Source organism: Neomonachus schauinslandi, chromosome 13 (genome assembly GCF_002201575.2).
Source record: "Neomonachus schauinslandi chromosome 13, ASM220157v2, whole genome shotgun sequence".
Taxonomy (NCBI): domain Eukaryota; kingdom Metazoa; phylum Chordata; class Mammalia; order Carnivora; family Phocidae; genus Neomonachus; species Neomonachus schauinslandi.
Window position 1 is genome coordinate 70,225,768 of NC_058415.1, and position 15,956 is coordinate 70,241,723.

General features: G+C 48.2%; 1 protein-coding gene across 1 annotated transcript in view; it reads right to left on the reverse strand.

The window, feature by feature from the left end:
* The window catches only part of EPB41L4B (erythrocyte membrane protein band 4.1 like 4B), a 152,229-nt gene that overhangs the window by 52,802 nt on the left and 83,471 nt on the right, over nt 1-15,956 (reverse strand). Inside the window, exons 9-17 of the mRNA XM_044920420.1 lie at nt 15,027-15,147; nt 13,853-13,940; nt 13,597-13,685; nt 13,218-13,287; nt 12,950-13,119; nt 10,625-10,734; nt 8,612-8,642; nt 5,307-5,340; nt 1,233-1,297 (exon numbers count right to left, since the gene is read on the reverse strand). Of these exons, the coding sequence (XP_044776355.1) occupies nt 1,233-1,297; nt 5,307-5,340; nt 8,612-8,642; nt 10,625-10,734; nt 12,950-13,119; nt 13,218-13,287; nt 13,597-13,685; nt 13,853-13,940; nt 15,027-15,147 (778 nt within the window). The remainder of the gene's footprint in view (nt 1-1,232; nt 1,298-5,306; nt 5,341-8,611; nt 8,643-10,624; nt 10,735-12,949; nt 13,120-13,217; nt 13,288-13,596; nt 13,686-13,852; nt 13,941-15,026; nt 15,148-15,956) is intronic.

A 15,956-nucleotide genomic window follows, 5' to 3' on the forward strand; every position in this document is an offset into this window, starting at 1 on the left:
GGGCAAGGTTGCGCCTCAGAAGGAAACTAAGGTGGTAAAACAGGCACTAAAAAGTCTAAAATTCTATAAAAATAAGGTCAATAAAAATAGCATTTCTAGAAATCTCTTCTGTTTTCTTCTGTCTGGAAAAGAAACTGCCTTTGCAATACAGAAACATTTAGAGTTATTACTCTGCTGGGCTGACTAGCTTTAAAAAGTTACCCGAGTATCAAGTGTTGTTGATAAAACTGCACTGCGATCCTCCTCCAAGATCTCCCAACAAAAGTGGCAAGAACCATCAAGAACTAATTGCTCTCTTGCCTTGCTCCACATGGATTTATTTTCATCACTCCATTCTCTCCATACTTTCTCAAGCAGCAAGGCTAGCAACCTCACCAAGAAATAACTTTATGCAAAGTGAATTCACCAACAGAAAGAGCCTCACACACAAACACCAATTAAGACTGATCTAAAATTCAAATCTGCAAAGGAACGTTTGCCTTTACAAAGCTGGCATCAAAACTCTCAAGCCTGATGAAAAACCCAGCAAGGCAGGTGCCAGTTTACTTGGAAAGGATTGTGGTGGGTTAGGGCAGAGGTGAGAAAACAGCCCTACGGGGCTAGATCCCACCCACTTATTTTCGTAAATAAGTTTTTTTGGAATGCAGCCTCGCCCATTCACTTTTGGGTTCTCTCTGGCTGCTTCGGAGTTACAACCGCAGAGCTGAGTAGTTGTGACAGAGACCACAAAGCTGAAAAGACTCGTTATCTGGCTCGTAACAGAGAAAGTTTACTGACCCCTGGGTTTAGAAAAAAGATCTACTGTCACACACAAAAAACAACCCCCCAGTCGAACCCTGAAAAAAACGTCCTTTCAAAAAACCCACAACAAAAATCCCCAAGCTTGAGGCACATTTTTAGTAACAGAATTCTTGGGACAGGAAAATGTTACTTAGAAATTTTAAGTAACATTTCTAACACAAAACCAAACCAAAAATATCTGAGGTTAGAATGCCTAAAAAAAACCCAAAAAACAAAACCCAATTCATTTTTATTTCAAAAAGCATAACTTTGGTAAATCCAGATTCATCACTGGCTTCCTTTGCTTGGCAAATTATTAATCTCTGCCATGACACGGCAACCCTTAACAGCTGTTTCTGATGCAGACTTTTGATTCCCAAGTAGGTAGAATTCGAGTTTTTCCAAAGGGAGAACTTTCGAGAAAGTACAGCTCTGTGAGCTCAAGCACTTACCTTACATTTGGAGAGTGAGGGTGCCACCGAGGCTGGCTGGGGTGGATATTGGGATGGTACTGAGGCTAGAAATGAAATACCAAACTTGATTATTCGATGACCTTTTGATTTCAATGGCCTTCATTTACTTTCCCTTTTACTGGCATCTAGCTGAGGGGCCCAGGGCTGTGAATGGAAAGGCTCTAACGAAACCCTGGCTGGGAGGTGGCTTCCCAGGAGGATCACGTTTCCCCCACGACAAAGGGTGGGGGGATGGGGAAGGCATCTGCCCAGAAAGGGTCCCCTAGAACCCCCAGGACAGGCAATATCCATCTCCCTCAAGGGAACAGACGGAAGACACCCAAGATAGGGGGCGAATGGTAAGTTCAGAAATGATTTTCGTCATCGCTGAGAATGACAACAACCGTGCCTCAGAGTGGCTTCTGCAAATGCAAGAGAACTGGACAGGGACACCAAGGCAACAGGACTGTGGGCGGTCTCTTTCTCCCTTGTTTAAGCAGCAAGAATATTTTTCTAAAATATGATCCAAAACCCAGTACCAAACCTCACCCCCCACCCGGCTGCCGTCAAAAATAAACAAAACCCCAAACCACCCAGAGCACTTATTATCCTGATGGATGGATGGAAGGAAGGAAGGGAGGAAGGAAGGGAGGGAAGGAATTTGTCCGTTGAAAGATGGGAAAACAGATCCAGACTGGTGACTCACAAAAGGACCAGAGGTGAAGACAAGGCAGGCCTAGCTGAGTAGTAGTAGGGCCGTCTGTCCACCTCTGGCCTGCAGAAGGCAGTGGCCCCAGACATGGCCAGAAGCCAAGGGGGCTTCTCAAGGCTTACTTTCTGTGCGGCACATTAGACCCTCCTGACTTTTAAGTCACTATCATCTTGCTACCATTATTCTTTTAATTATTTCTTCCCCTTCTTCTCCTTTCCCTGCTGTTTTGGTTGATAAGCACAAACCTGTTCTGTATTATGGAAAATTCTCAGTAATTCTGTTCATTCCATTTTCAGGAACCGAAGATGCCCTCCCTCCCTGCCTATTCTGTCTTCTAGTGGCCTCTCTCTTTCAAAGATACCTGTCAGCAAGCAAAGTGTACAGCCCCTAAAAAGACATGCTAGAGGAAAAGGATCCAGAGGAAAGATCTCAGGAGCCGAATCTGAGAGCGGACCTCTCTCAGGGAGACAGAGACCCAGAGTTTAGGTGGTTTGCCCAAAGCTGAATGCTTCAAGTGTTTTGGTCATACAGCCAGGCCCCAAATGAGGCTCCACCAGTTGGATCTCCAACAGAAGGGAATAATCTAGAAGAGAAATGGACCTCCTATTCTATTCCCTGTTTTCAAACACAATCAAATCAGATTCATTAGTGCAAGGTGGGTACCTCATCCATAAAGACCTGGAAGGATATTCCCAAAACTTCCTTTGTCTCCTTTGGTAATTTATTCACACTCTAAAGCTGTCAAGGAGCATTTTTTAGTGTTAACCCAAATGGCTCTCACCAGGGCAGTTTTGTTCCCCTGGGGACAATTGGAAATATATATGTGCACTTTTGTTTGTCACGATGACGACAGGATTACCTTTAACTACCGGGGAGAAAGAGGTAAGCTAAACATCCTGTAACTCTCGGGACAGTCCTACAATGAAGAACTGTCCCTCCCCAAACACCAACAGTGTCCTTATCAAAACCACAGCAATCCATCCTTCTTTGCAGCTGGCTGAGCTCACAGAAAGACGGACAATGCAAGGCCATCCTCCTGAAAACCCTTCTCAGAACTCAGACGCTTACCTAGATCAGCCCACTTCTCAGGACGTTCTCTTCCTGGTCAATTCACTTCCAAACCTTGATAGAGCAACACAGAACCTCTAAGGCTTGGCAAGGGGTAGAAGACCAGGGGAAGGCTTGGCAAGGGGTAGAAGACCAGGGGTTGCCAAAGCTGTTATGAGAAGAACAACGTCTAGGTAACAGTTTCTGTGCCTGGAGTTCAATGGACAACTGTTTCCATGTTCACTCTGGGCAGGGAAGGCTTTACTTCATTTTCATATTTTTTCATGCCTTCAAGCAGGGACCACCCATCCACAGCTCTTCCCTTCCCCCACAGCCAGCCTCTCACACCTGAAAATCCCTCCAAACCAAAAAGCCAACCTGTGACCGACAAGATTCAAGAACCTAAAGAAGGCAACGAGATTGGGAAACCTGGCTGTTCCCCTACCAGGTTCAAAGCACTTTTTACATGTTATTCCCCCATGAACTCAGAAGTCATGTCCAAGTTCTGCACGCTGTGAAGATGATTTCACGTACAGAAGATGATATCACAAAATTCTTCTGAAACATACTTTGGAGACCTAGTCAAGATCACGTACATTGGGATCCCACCCCCATCTAAGGAATTAATAGCTACAGTAACAAAAGATCAAGAAGGACACTAACTAAAATAATGCTCCCAGGAAAACCCCTTATGGAGTAGCTTCTTACTCGTGACATTCAAAACCAGACTGGTGAGAGGAGAGTAGTGTCCTTGGATAGAACCCACCCAGCACAAGAAAAATGGCCCAAGCAAGGAGGTCATCAGACACGGATGCTGCCTCTAAGCACAAACCTAGTGAGGGACACATTGTCAGTGCAGGGGGCGCCCCTCCCCCTGGCTGCTCATTAGAACCACCATAGGTGCTCAGAAGGTGTCTGATACCCAGACCCATCCTCAGAGCTTCTGATTCAATCAGTCCCGGGTGAGGCCCGAGCACTGGTTATGTTTTTAAAGCCTGCCAGATGTGCAGCTGCAAGATTGAGGACCACTGGTGTCAGTGATTATCAATCAGGAGGATCAGAGAAGGCTCCGTGGAGGAGGTGACTTCTGAGGAGGCTCTGGAGGATATTTTAATGTGCAGACAGGTAAGGGAATTTCAGGCAGAGAAACATGGACAAAGGAACAGTGGAAAGAAATTATGGGGCCACGATTATGTGCTTCTCTGGGAGCTGAACACATGATGTGTGATAAGGAGCTGGGAGGAGGGGGGAATAAATGTAGAAAAGCATGTTGGAGCCAGGTTGTAGAAGGCCATGAATGACCAGCAAGAGCCACCCCCAGGTATGGGTGGGTGGGCAGGCAGGGGGTGGGGGCCCTGCTTGGCCACCCAGTAGAAGAGCAGAACACCAGCCAGGGAAACTTCTCTGTGCTCCTTCTGCAGGCTCAACAGGCCTGGTACAATGCTCTATAAAGAAGGTTCTAGAAACCAATGCTCCACTGATATTAACAGTAACACTATCCAAAAACCCAGCAGGCAGGGAGGTGAGGCTAGTTTTTTGGTTTTTTTTTTAAAGGGGGGAGGGATTGTTCTATCGTCAAATGATTTGGGGAAACAATGGCTTAAAAAAAAAAAGTGTCTTTTTTTGCAGGATTTCTCAGTACTTTTTTTTTTTTAAGATTTTATTTATTTATTTGACAGAGAGAGAGACAGCGAGAGAGGGAACACGTGCAGGGGGAGTGGGAGAGGGAGAAGCAGGCTTCCTGCAGAGCAGGGAGCCCGATGCGGGGCTTGATCCCAGGACCCTGGGATCATGACCTGAGCTGAAGGTAGACGCTTAACGGCTGAGCCACCCAGGCGCCCCTTCTCAGTACTTTTGATACCTGGATGGGCACTGTAAGATCCAAGAAGGGGAATGAAGGGTTCACCATCTCCCAAACATGTGACTAAGACATCTCTTCCTGGAGGCACATCTCAAGGGACTCAACGTTCTTGAGGCCGAGAACACACTGACAAAACACGGCCTCACTTGAGTGCCCCTAAGAGGTTGTATTTGACCACCCAGAAACTTAAACATATGTCCCTGCTGTTTGCCAGCTAACAATGTTAAGAAAAAATAGGCCCAGCTGAAATGACCAGAAGGGACCAGGGGTCATGGAACAAGGCTCTCCTCTTACTGTTTTCTCAAAAAACAAAAACAACCCCTCTCCCACCCACCCACAAAAAATGTTTTGTTATTGTTTCTTCAAAATTTGGCTATAAGCATAATGACTGCTTGAATGCAGAAAATTTTGAAACTTTAAGTGTTAATGAAAATCTTTAAAAGCAGTATCTCACCTGGTAATTATGGACTTCGGGATTTGTTTTAGAGCTAAAGAAAAGAAGGGAAAAACTGTAATGTAACAGGTTGTAAAGCGGCATTATTAGTGATTTATTTAACCATCATCAGCAAATCCTACCAACACTGTTAGGAACTTTCACGAATGCCGTTTCTTTTTGGTTATTAGGTGTTTAAATGAACATACAAACAAGGCAACCAAACAGCAACTTCTTGTCATCACTTTCGAGCTCACAGATAGAAACATGAAGGCAGTATTCCAGAATCCTGCTCGTGATGTCATGAGCTCCCCTCCCAGGTCTGCACTGGCATTGCTGGGTGGCCCCAGGGCAGCTCCAGCCACTCAGAGCTTTCTCCAGCTGCACGGAGAGCTCAGCCTCTCCTCAGCATCTACCGTGGTGGGTCCTGCTGCTATCAACAGGGCTGTGATCTGGCCACGGCTCTGGAACGCTCATTCCATATAAGGCTCTGTACTGGGAACCTCATATCTGTTACTATTTAACCCACACAACAAGGCTATGACGTCAATAACTGGTACCACCTCATTTTACAGATAAAGGCAAGGTTGCCTAACAGAGAAGTGAGGAAACCTGTTCAGGGCCAGCCAGCTAGACCGTGGCAGGGCCAGCACTGGAAGGGACATCTGCTCGATCCCAAAGCCCATGTACTTTCCACAAAGCCAAGCGGGCCCCCTGAGGGTCTGAGAAAGGGTTCTGGGCTCCTCATGCCTGATTCTAGTTTGATGGACTCTTAAGTATAACTATTCTGGTTAAAAAAAAAAAAAAGATATATATATCTTTATTTATATATGTATATTTATATATATGGGCAGAGAACGCCAGCTTCATGCGTAAAACGCAACCAACGTGTTTCATACGCAAGGTTGGCAGGAAAAGCACAAACACAGTGCAATCGCTGGGCTACGTTGCTAGGGTGGTGTGCTTGACATCAAGGTTTATTGCTTCTCTGACAATGAGAGAAACATTTCATTGTTATGAGTCTAGCTTGGGGTCTAAATGGCTCTGCATTCCAGTTTTCAGAGAGGGCCAGTGCACAGAGCCAGGCTCTGGGCCAGATTCACCTCCAGCTGGATTTCACCAGGAAGGGTAAGTGTTTTGCAAGGTGCTATTTTTCTGGTATCACCTCTGCAGCCCGGAGCACAATTTCATCCGTGGCTCCCACAGCAATCCTACTTACTCCGGGATCCCACAGGCTGTGAAGAGCAAACTGAAGAGCTATGAACAGTGGTTATTAGTTCATTTGTTCCTAAAGGGTATATTTACTGTGGTTTCCCCCCCCAGTGGACCCTTTTTTTTTAGTTTGTTTTGGTTCCCAATATATATAATTTCCACTAGATGCTAAAAGGAAAATATAATTTTATTAGAGAAAAACAAACAAAACAATCACTTCCTTAGAAAGCAAAGGAAAGACATGTTTTAATTCGCAAGCCCTTGAGAATTCAAAGCAAGACACGCTGACAGGTGCAGAAAGGTGCGACTACTTTGGGCAGGCTACCTGCCATGGGGATCCTAGAGACGGGCATGCCTGTGGGCCTGCAAGGAAGCCATGAAGTAACCCTGCAACCATCTCCCTCCCTCAGGGGGCAGGGTATGATGCACGGCAGTTCGACAGGACTCTGAAGCCCCTTCTTTAGGTGCCGAGACGTGAACCCAGACACCCGAGTCAGCTGCTGGCCCCCCAGCAGAAAGGCACTGTGGGCGGAGCTTGGAATCAGAGACAAAAGGCCAAGTTCCCAGCTGTGTGACACAGAGGCTGGTCATGTTCTCTAGCACCCTGGGGCCCTGCCAGGTGTTTTGGGCTGCATGGTGGGGAGGGGGCAGAAGAACAGGCAGGCGCCGGCCTTCTCCTCCCTGCCTGGCTTCACCCAGAGCAGCTCTACTTTCGTCTGTGCTCAAAGCTGGGCTTCTAGGTCAGGATTCTTCCAGGAGGCGAACATCAGAGGCTAACAAGTGCGGACCAACACTGATCTAGCCCAACCTCCCTGTGTTCCGTGGAGGCCCAGAAGGAAGGTCTAAGGCCCCAGAGCTGGATGAAAGCAAGGCTGGGGGCGAGGCGGGAGGCCTCCTGGTCCCTTGGCCTGCATCCTCATCACCCACCAGGACATCGGCTACCCACTCCACCCCCAGGCCGGGCCCTGCCACCTCTCTGGAATACCTGCCACAGTCAAGCTGTGCTCACCTCTAAGATCTTCCCAGCAGCCTGAGACCTGTGCCTGGCAAGATCCAGGAGCCAACTAAAATGGGCTACCAGTGGCTGGAGCTTGGACACCAGGGCCAAAACAATACAGCCTGTGATTCTCTAGCATGACGGCTGTCCATCTCAGCCATAGCTCACATGTGCAAACAGTTGTTTCCAAGAGAGAAAAAGAGGTCCATGCGAGGTGGGATGGTGCTTCTCACCTGGGCCACACACTAGAATCACCTAGGCGCTTTAAAAAAACAGATGCCTGGGTCCACCCTCTCTGAGCTGGATGCAATTAGCCTGGGGCGTGGCCTGGCTGAGGAGGGGCTCTCAAGGCTCACCAGAAGATTCCATGTACAGCAAAGATCAAGAACACCCGGGCTGGGGAAGGGGCCAGCAAATCACACCCCGTGGGCCGACCCTGGCCCACCTGCATTTACGAGGAAAGTTTTATTGGAACACAGCTGTGTTCTTTCACTGACACACCGTCATCTGCTTTTGTGTGCCCGAGACAGAGCTGAGCCGCCAGGAAAGAGAGAGCACGGCCTCCCAGGTCCAAAGTATTTACGATCTGGCACTTTACAGGAAAAGTTTGCTCACACCTGGGCTGGGAGCTTCCGCCTTGTGACGTGTTCTTTTGTCTGCACGACGTTCAGTAAAGGTGTTTTAGTCAAGGGCATCTATGCTGTACGACTATAAAGCGTGCACGTCACCGAGCAGATTCAGCATTTGCTCTCACGGAGCTTTTGCTCCGGAGCTCGGCCTCGCTTCCCCATCACTGCCGGAAATACCACCAGCACAGTGCGGTGTATACCTTCCCCTCACCTTTATCTAAGGCCCACTGTTGTCACAAACAAAGCACAAAGCTATGCCAACAAAGCAGCTGCGTTTTAAAGAAGAAAAAAAAAAAAAACGTCCCAGAACATTCTATTGTGTTCTTACTGAAAACCAGGAGGATGGTACAGGCGGGCAGCAGGAAAAGGTGGGAAAAATCATCAGGTGACTCACTCTGTGGTTTAACTGTATTAAGGAAAAAGTCAACATTGCAAATAAAGACAATAATTAGAGAGAAGAGCTGTACCCAGAGTCTGGGGGCACTTACCAGAACTGAGCCGCTATCACCGGGTTGCTTGCTTTAAAGGAAAAACAGAAAGGTGTGTCATCTTAGAGAGCTATCACTGTTTACCACGCGATGACAATGACCAGGGTGAAGAGTTCTGTGATCTCAGAGGGGTCCCGACCCCAGGAGGCAGAATCTTCACCTTAGCTACTTCTCCTTAGAAAAGTCTCCTTTCCCCTGGGCCAACCCCTCCAATTCACCCAGAGAATGCTGAACACGTGCCTGGGGCCAGGCTCTCAGATGCAGAGATCAGAGACAATTCTTGCTGTCAAGGAGCTCACAGTCTTGACAAAGAGACAGAGAGGTGTGTCAAATCAAAGACAGCATAACGGGATGAGAAAGGCTGAACTACGAGCCGGATTGCACTGGGGAGCTTGGGACAGACATTTCTGGCTGGAGCAGGGGTGTGTGTCTGTGGAAGGGACCATGGACAGAGCTAGAGGTCCTTTATCTAGACTCCACTTCGGTTTGTAAAGGGTGCAGCGTGGAAAAATCATCAAAAGCTTCACAGAGATGTCAGAACTCTGGCTGAAGAAAATGCCAGTAAAACAAAAGAGGGAAAAGAGGATAGAGACTGGGAAGGAAAGTAGAGGAGAATCAGAGAAGCCGTGGTCTGCAAGAGCCCCAAAGCCACCCATGGGGGCAAGGGTCAAGTCAAAGGCCACTTCCTCCCTCTGCAGTAGCTACGCCAAGGGCTCTTTCCCTTTGTGCCTGTACACGCCTCCAGGGCCTGGGAGCTCAGCAAGGTCTTGAGATGGTTCTATCTTTGGACAACACCATGAGGAAGTTTTTCCTTATTTGGACTGTTTCTGGACAACGCTGACCCAATGGACCACAGCAAGCATAAGGCCTGACAGGGAGGCAACACAGCCCTCCCTCTCTCCCCCACCACATCACTTGTCACCCCCAGTTCCTGCAATCAATCACCTTCATCCACCGTCACTCTTCTCTGGGCATGACCCAGTCCTCTCACCCTCTGGTCTTTCTTGAAGGTGAGGCCACATTTCCTGGGCTCTGGCCATTTTTTCTCCATTAGGGCAGCCAAGAATGACTTTAGAGAGCTTCTGGCTGCCATGGTATGCACCATTGGTTCAAAAAGGCAGGAAACAGTGGGGAACACAAGGTTAAAGATTCTAGAAGGGGGGCGAGTATAGGTGTGGGTCCCATAAAGGCCTGCTAAGTCCCGAGTTACACAAGGAAAATCTATGGAATGGCCACTAGGAGTAAGTGATATATAGGAGAGGGCCTGAGGGGTTGGGAGTACAGAGGCCGTGCCATGAACAAGCCCACAATTCAATGCTAAACTAGGTGCCCCGAAGGGAGGAACAATCAAGTGTGGACAGAGGAGAGCTAGGAGGTGGGATGTGGAGGCTGGGTTTAAACGAGCTGCTTGCTCATTCACTGACTGGTCCTGTATTGGGAACCCGGCCTCAGATAGGCGTGAGACCACATTAGTAACTGACAGACAAGGCTCAGGGGGCTCTGGAGAGGCGGGGGAAGGGCAGGCTAAATTCAGGGGCAGCGTGTGTTTGGATGGACCACGGGACCTGAGTCCAGGATTTAAAGGTTCTGGATCTGCTCTTATGTGGACAGAATTCTGGTTAGCATGAGACTAAAGTCCCCATTTGAAATTGTAAGATGGAGGAGAGAAAGGACTGTTTTTCCCTCCAAGACACAGCAATCTCTTCCACGGACAAGAAACGTGGTAACCTATGATATTCCTAAGGTCCCAGGTCCAACAGAAGCAAAGAGGCACAAGAAAAGAAGTATGAAAAAGAGGGAGAAGAAAACGAACACATACAATGGGAAAAACTAAAGACAGTGGACAGCAAAAGTGGCCTGATTCCCCTCCAGAGAATCCCTCCTGTTGGGATTCTTTGGACTGACAGAGCAGAATGGCAGAAAGTTCCTTTAAGAACTGCTTTACCAAGCTCCTCAGGGCTTAACCCACTAAACCGTAATATAAAATTCCAGGCAGAATGAACAACACCCTACCTTTGAATGTCGAATGTCTCCGGGATGGATAGCGTTTACTAGGCTTCCGCTCGAAGGTGCTGGTTCTTCGTAACCTGGTGCCATGTGTGGCTTGATACTCTGTCCGCCCACTGGAAAGTAAATATTTAATTGCATGTTACCAATATCAGAATATCAGTACATGAGGCGTATTTGGAAGCACACTTCTATTTTCAAGAGCTCCAATGTAAATTTCAACTCATCGTGAACTCGTTTGGTGAAGACACACTCTAAATTTGGCCATGCATTGGGAAATCAAAGCTTTGCCAAATCCAAGCTGTATTATAGGGGCAGATATTTCCACCAAAAGACAAAGCCTGCAATTTAGGTACCAGCCACTTGGCTCCACAAACCGAGCAGGTCCAAGTACTTGGAACATCTGACTGAGAGAGAACGATGATTCACAAATAAAATAATCTTTCATAACACACATTACGTAGACATTTATCTCTTCTAAAATGCTGTTATCAATGACCACTTAAGTAAACCTTGGCCTTCCTTACTATGCCAAGGGAAACCTGACTTCTTTCACCAAGGCTTTCTGGGTTTCAACCACCGTGTGGCCTTCTGCCGTTTCCAGGACATGCACTGTTTTTATCCGAGCTGCTGTATTCCAGCCACGCTCGGTTGATGATTTCTCACACAGAAGGGGCCACTTGCTACCTGCTCTAAGTGCCTCCAAGGGGCATCCTTGTCTCCAACCTCCCCTTCCTTCTTCTGCTTCTCTTCAAGGAGCAGAAGAGAACCTGGGCTGGCCAAATCCTGGGGGAGTTTCCTCCCAGGATGGAAAAGCCCGCCTTGGCAACCATCCCAAAAGCCACTTCCTCACACAGTAGATAAATCTGAAATGAGTACATTTTTTGGCATATTCAACAGAGTTCAAGGACATGCCATGTGTGGGCAGAGGTTATGAAACCAGGTGAAGTTTTAAGGCTTGTAACAGAGATTCAAGATCTGTAAACAAGCCTCAGAAACCAACCCTGGGAAGGCATTTAAAATGCACGTTCCCAGGCCTTACTTATGAACGCACATATGCATGTACCCCCATTGATTCTGATTACAAGGGTCTCGGATGAGGTCATAATTCCTCATTTTTAAAATAAGGCCCCAGGGAATTTTTATGTATTTTGAAAGACACGGTCTTAACAATCATAAGTAAAAACACGTGAAAAATTAAATTCTTCATGTTTTCGGGGTCTTTTCAGATTCAAATATTTACTGAGCCCACCCTGGGTCACTTGCACACACAAGGACATCTGCTCTCATTCTTAATCATCACCAAATTTCTGGATGTTGGCGCATGAAAGGCAATAGAGTAGTGGTTAAAATATAAGACCCAGATTGTCTGGGGTTGAATTTCAGCTCTACCACTTAACTGGCATGACTCTGGGCAGATTATGCAAGCCCTCAGCCCTAGTTTCCTTATCTCATGGGGATAATCAGAGGACCTATGACATTAAGTCTGCTGCGAGGACTGCACACTGGTTCATGAAAAGCTCTAGCACAGTTTGTGTTCTATGTCTGTCTACCTCACATGCACTGAGCACTTAAAAGTGTGGTTGGTGAGACAGAAGAACTACATTTTAAAGATTGTACTTATTTATTTATTTGAGACAGAGAGAGAGCACAAGCGGGGGCGGGGGGTGGCGCAGCAGAGGGAGAGGGAAAAGTAGACTCCCCGCCGAGCAGGGAGCCTGAGACAGGGCTCGATCCCAGGACCCTGAGATCATGACCTGAGCCGAAGTCAGATGCTTAACCAACCGAGCCACCCAGACTTAAATATTTATTTAATATTAATCTTGGGGCGCCGGGGTAGCTCGGTTGGTTGAGCATCTGACTCTTGATTTCGGCTCAGGTCATGATCTCATGGGTCGTGAGATGGAGCCCTGAGTCGGGCTCTGCACTCAGCGGGGAGTCTGCTTGGGGGTTCTCTCCCTCTGCCCCACCCCAAATCGCACACACACATGCTCCCTCTCTCAAATAAGTAACTTTTTAAAAAATTCATTTAATATTAACTAATCTTACGGCCACATGTGGCTAGTGTCTACTGCTTTAGTAAAACGGCACACTTCCAGCTACATGTCGGTGATTTACAATTTTGTTATTAGCCCCTTTTTATCCACAAGGACATGGAGGCTAAAAGAGCTTCAGGGACTCAAACGAAGGTTAGATCTCAAGAAAGAAGCAGGGACGGGATGTCCGACTCAAGCCTCCGGAGATAGATCCATTTATTGCTCTGTTCACGAGAAACGTCCCTGCTGCCCTCCTTCGAAACGGGGTAGCCACGTCATGAAAACCAGTGCCCACCTGAATCTGAAGCGAGACCCCAGCCGGATAAAGTCTGATCTGTTCGATTTGCTATTTCCCGGCATCCGCAGTCGGAAGAAGGCGTGATGCTCCACCGCACACTTCCAGAGGTGCTTGCAGGTTCTGGCGCTGTCCAGCCGGAATACGAACGTATGTTCCTGTTCCCGTCCCTGACAGGCGAAGCACAAGGTGCTCGGCTCAGTGGGGGCCCGTGACCTCAAAGAAGCATTACTTGCAGCGAAGAGGGAATACCAGGGGCAAGGCTTACCTGATCATCATCCTCTACCACCACCAGTGTCAATTTGCTCTTTTTAAAATCCATTTTGGTAATTTTAGGCCTGGTCAGAGAGAGAACATCTTAAAAGTACAATCGGCAGGAAGGCTGGCTACACAAACAGCAGTTCCCTTTTCACTTTTTTTTTAAGTTTAGATTTGCTAAAGAAATCATTCAATCATTCAAGTGTGGTTTATCCAGAAGTCTCATGGCCACTGCGAAACACCCGCAAATGCAAGAGTACGGTGTTTTTTTTTTTTTTTTTTTAAAGCAAATCTGGGTGTTGCCAATATCCCTCAATAATCATCCATCACATATAATTCCACCACAAAATAGGAAAAGACATTTTTAATATTAGACAAAACTAAATTACCAAAAGAATAAGCCTATTTTGTTAGCTCCTTCAAAGATTAATATGCCTGTCGGGGTCAGTCCAAGAGAATATTCACAGCCATCTCTTCCCTACAAATAAACGAAGTGACAATCGGTAGAAGGTTCTAACAGGTCGTCACAGAGCAGAATGCAAAACAGTTTCCTCGCCACGTTACTTTGTTCGCACACTGTTTACACGTGGCCCAGTCACAGTACGCCCCGAGAGACCCCGTGACTTAACCGCACACAGTTCTTACCCTGACAACGTGCATGTCTACCCCATACATTTCCAGCCACTTCGCTTTATTCAGATAGGACAGTTCCGCCTGGGCAGGGCTCTTTCCCCTTAGAAAAACCAACGGAAACACATGTAAACTGCAGCTCGTACACCCACAGGATTCTGAAGGGCACAGCCACACTAGGGGATGCTCTGCAGCGATTAAGAGAATGAGGGACACCGATTAGGATGAACAGGAAAAGACTCCCATGGACAGACTGTTCCCTGATTAGAAAGATGACAGACAGCAGTGCTTATAATGTGAGCAGGGAAGGCAACAATTTTTTATGCGTGGACGTGGTCAAGTCCACGGCAGGTAAAAAGGCTGGAAAGCCACACCACTGGCTGCTAACGAGGACAGGCTGCAGAGTGGATGGCGGGCGCGGGCGGGGTGTGGCACCGTGATGCCACGGCCACACCTTCCTCTCCCGTTTCCACGTGGTACGAGAGTGGGCTAGCGTCACCTTCCAGTTTCAAAAAAAGTCATGAGGCCCCTTCAAAGGATGGAGGGACAGGAGGAAACTAGGCTCTGTTTCTGAGTCCAAGACTGACTTGGAGCAGGTGTTCGGGAAGGTGGGCTGGGAGGGCAGAAAGGCATGAAACTGTCCGCCTAGGGAGACCCCAAGGAGAAGGAGGGGAGAGCCTCGACATAAACAACAAGGCTGGATCTAGCTGCGGTGACCACATGTCCTGAAATAGAACACTGTACAACATGTGGTCTCAAATACGAGTGTCCCTGTAAGGGACAACAGGGCCACCCTCTAAAGGGTTTACTCTAGAAGATTCGGGTCATGGACAGAGAACCGGGTGTGGAGGAACACACCGAGGCAGAGCCTCCTTGCTCTCTCTAGGAGGCCAGATGAGCAGCAGTGTCCCTGGCAGGAACGAGCCAATCGGGACCAGGCTCTGTAATTCAGAGAACAATGGGAGGGCGGTGAGGTCCTGCCTGTGTATCCCTGTATCTCAGGAAAGACCGGGGTCGTGGGGGCCTTTGGAAACACAGGACTGAGAGGCATGGGCAAGAAGTGAAGAGTTGGGAGCTGCAGTTTTGTGGTCTTCAACCAGAGCAACTCTACTGGCACATCAGAGTCTGACACATGCTTACGGATCACGAAAGAAACACATCAGAATGCGAGGTGGTAGCATCTCGGTACCTGCACTCTTTCCATCTCTGGAAGATATCAAATTCCATCGCTTCTGTCTGATTTGGAATGAACCGAAACTCAGACACAAGCTCTGGCGTGTGTTCTGGAAGCTCGCACTCCCCCAGCTCCGCTGCGAGGTTCATAAAAGGGAAGAAAAAAGGAGACGGTGAATGCTTTCGGTGATTGCTGCAGCCAGGTCCAGAGGCAGTTTGCACAATTATAAAGCACAGGTACCCCCATGTGGAGGAGCCCCTCCTTTCAGGAGGGCTGAACTCCCACCTGGAGCCCACACGTACATCCAGAATCTGAGAATCATCCTCGTGCCCTCCCCATTGGGCAAAACACCATTATCTCAGTTATGACTGCCTTTCTCTCGACTGTTTCCCCTACCCGAGGAGGCCCAGATTATATTTCCCCTGTGAAGTGGTAGAGCCCAGATCTGCAATAAAAGGCAACTGCAGGGAATGAGGACCTGCTCTGAAACATCCATTTAAGCAGGCTCTCGCTAAGGCCGAGGCTGCAGTGCTGGAGAGAACCAATCAAGAATTCAGTACATGTACAATCTGGGGGAAAATATGCCGGGAGGGAGAGGGAAGGAGTGAGGCAGGAGGGGGGGAGGGAGGGGGGGAGGGGGTGACAAGGCTGCAGGAGCAACTGCGGCAAGTCAGCCAGAATCAGGAGGAAGATGCTAGCGCAGAAGAGGAACAACCACGTGAGCAATCCCAGCAAAAAGCCTGAGGCACCCTGCACGCTACTGGCTCTCACCAAGCACGCCACAGAATGAAGGGCCCGAGGACACAGGGGGGCCTCAGGCCTCCAAGACACAAACGAGAAAATCCACTCTGCCCACTCTGGACCCCACCCCTACAGCTCAGGGAGCAGCTCCCAGGACGTAAAGGAATCCTCCAGAGGTTTCTCTAATGCCCTGCTACTACCCAA